The 2,191-nt window shown below is 38.2% G+C and overlaps 1 protein-coding gene across 1 annotated transcript; it reads right to left on the bottom strand.

Moving 5' to 3' along the window:
- Nucleotides 1-772: 772 nt before the first annotated feature.
- Nucleotides 773-1,906, bottom strand: LOC122063943 (cytosolic sulfotransferase 15-like). The gene has a single exon (XM_042627619.1). The coding sequence runs from the start codon at nt 1,904-1,906 to the stop codon at nt 935-937; it is 972 nt and encodes a 323-aa protein (XP_042483553.1). The 3' UTR covers nt 773-934.
- Nucleotides 1,907-2,191: the final 285 nt, after the last annotated feature.

Below are 2,191 nucleotides of genomic sequence, written 5' to 3'. Positions count from 1 at the left end.
GCTTATCCAATTATCTTTAGTTAATTGATCACTAATCACTTGGTTAATGAGTTGCCACTACTATGATGGTCAAGGAATTGTGGAGTTTGAAGTTTAATTAATGATTTTTTTTTTAAGGCATGAATGTAGGTAATAATAGAAGAAAGGGTGAAAGAAAGCTCCCTGGTAGGGTGTCAAAAAAGCCTGATTAACCCAAGCCGCCCTAAACCCGATCAGGGCTTGAATTGGAATTTTCAATAAAATATATTATATAATTTTATTAACATATAAAATGTCATACTTTTTTTAATTCCTCCACTCACCATAGATACCTCTTTTTAATCACACCAACTATGTTTTTTTTTTTTACATATATAATGTTGACTTTCAAAGTTTGAGAATGAGCATGTTAATAACACACACTCTCTCTCTCTCTCTCTCTCTCTCTCTCTCTCTCTCTCATATTCAAATGGCAATATTTGCGGACTGCCATGGTCAATCGGGGTCAGCCCAGCCCCGATCAAAGTCAATCAGATCTCGGCTAGGTTGGGTTGAAATATTATAGTCCGACCTAGGGTTGGGTTGTGCTGGACTAGGTTACAAGACCTTACGGTTGAATTAGGGTGTTAAAAAACCCGACCCAACCCAGCCCATTGATATCCCTACTCCTTGGTGATGCGACCTGCACAAGGGCGAGGCCAATTCAGGAGCCCACATGGACATCAACAGGGAATAGACCTCAGTCAGTGAATAAAGGATGAAAAAACAAGAGGATCAAATTGAGAAAAGAAACTCATTCATCCCACAACTTAGGGATAATTTTTATGTGTTTGTGCTAGGTTGGATGCTAAAGCATTGACTTGCATGCGTTACATGTATTGCATGGATCAAACTTCAAAGTATCAGTACGTATTAAAGCTTCTTATTAGATAACTGCAAATTTACTACTAATGCTTTATTTTCTATGTTGTGGATACATATCGAAAGTTAAGCCTGAACCACATAGCTTTTCTTCCATGAGTTGGTCAAACTGCTCTACCATTGGAATAGTGAGATAATTCACCCAATCACCCACCTCACCTTTCCTGAATAAAGTTTGATTTTCAAAGTAGGAAATGGATTTTCCTGACTTGTTCACCTCCAGACTTCTTAAACACTCAAAACTACACAATCTTGATATCTCATCTATTACACCATCTCTCTCTTCTTCTATGGTAAAAGGGTATCCCATGAACTCTGCAAGTCTCTTCACCTGATACTTGATATCTTTCTTCAATTCTTCATACTTCAAAAATAACACTTTTTGAGGCCTCTCTAAATTTTCATTCCAGTAGCCAAGGGCATGGTCCCAAAAGGGTCCAAACCCTGTTATTCCCTTACAAAACAACTCAAAACCTTTTTCTAATGAAAGTGGACCAAGAATTTCAGGTCTTGCCTTGTTGGTGAAGTGCCAATAAGAGACTAAGGTGTCTTTCGGATTCCGGCATAGATAGACAATTTTGCAGTTGGAGATCTTGATGGATTCTGGTAGCCATGGGTAAGGAATATGAGTTGCAAAAAGCCTTGGAGAAGGAAGATCTGATAAATTGGGAAGCTGGTTATCTGTGTAGAGATTAAATTCAAAAAAGGGAACAAGATCATGAGGGTTGTGTGTAAGCAAAGGGTTTTGAGAAAGATTAGTGTATCTGTGACGATTAAGGATAGCAAAAGCCAAGGCCTTCAACCAAGTAGTACCTGATTTTGGTGTGGTGACTAATATAACATCACTCTCAATTGCATGGAAGTGGTTTTGTAAGGATATTGCTGCTTGTATCCCCTTAGCATGACACCATGAGCCTTGATATTGATAAAGGGGAAGGCCAATCCACCCTTTTTCTTTGGGCAAGGAATGAAGAAGACCCTGGTGGGATTCATGCCCATTTGCCATTGGAGAATCACTTTGGTTGATTTAGGTGTTAGCTTAGTATATTTATATACTTATGAGGGAGTATTATTTAGGTCTTCTTGTGCATAAATGAGTAGCAAATGTAGAATATCAGGAATGTAGTTCACATGGTTCACATGTAAGCATAGAAATATAGGCTCAAGTACTTTGGCCCCATCAAGCATCATTTGAACCTTAGCTTTTGAATCTATGTTGTTTAAGCAATGTGGGGATAGGCCTTGATGATTGTAACTTTTCAAAGTATATATAAAGCCTTTTGGTGTGTTT

The sequence above is a fragment of the Macadamia integrifolia genome, unplaced genomic scaffold (assembly GCF_013358625.1).
Source record: "Macadamia integrifolia cultivar HAES 741 unplaced genomic scaffold, SCU_Mint_v3 scaffold1496, whole genome shotgun sequence".
NCBI lineage: Eukaryota > Viridiplantae > Streptophyta > Magnoliopsida > Proteales > Proteaceae > Macadamia > Macadamia integrifolia.
The sequence above is the reverse complement of the archived record's forward strand: the minus strand, read 5'-3'. Positions and strand labels throughout refer to the sequence as shown.

Coding starts and splice junctions, on each gene's coding strand:
- LOC122063943 (XM_042627619.1), bottom strand. CDS start 1,906: ATGGCAAATGGGCATGAATCCCACCAGGGTCTTCTTCATTCCTTGCCC.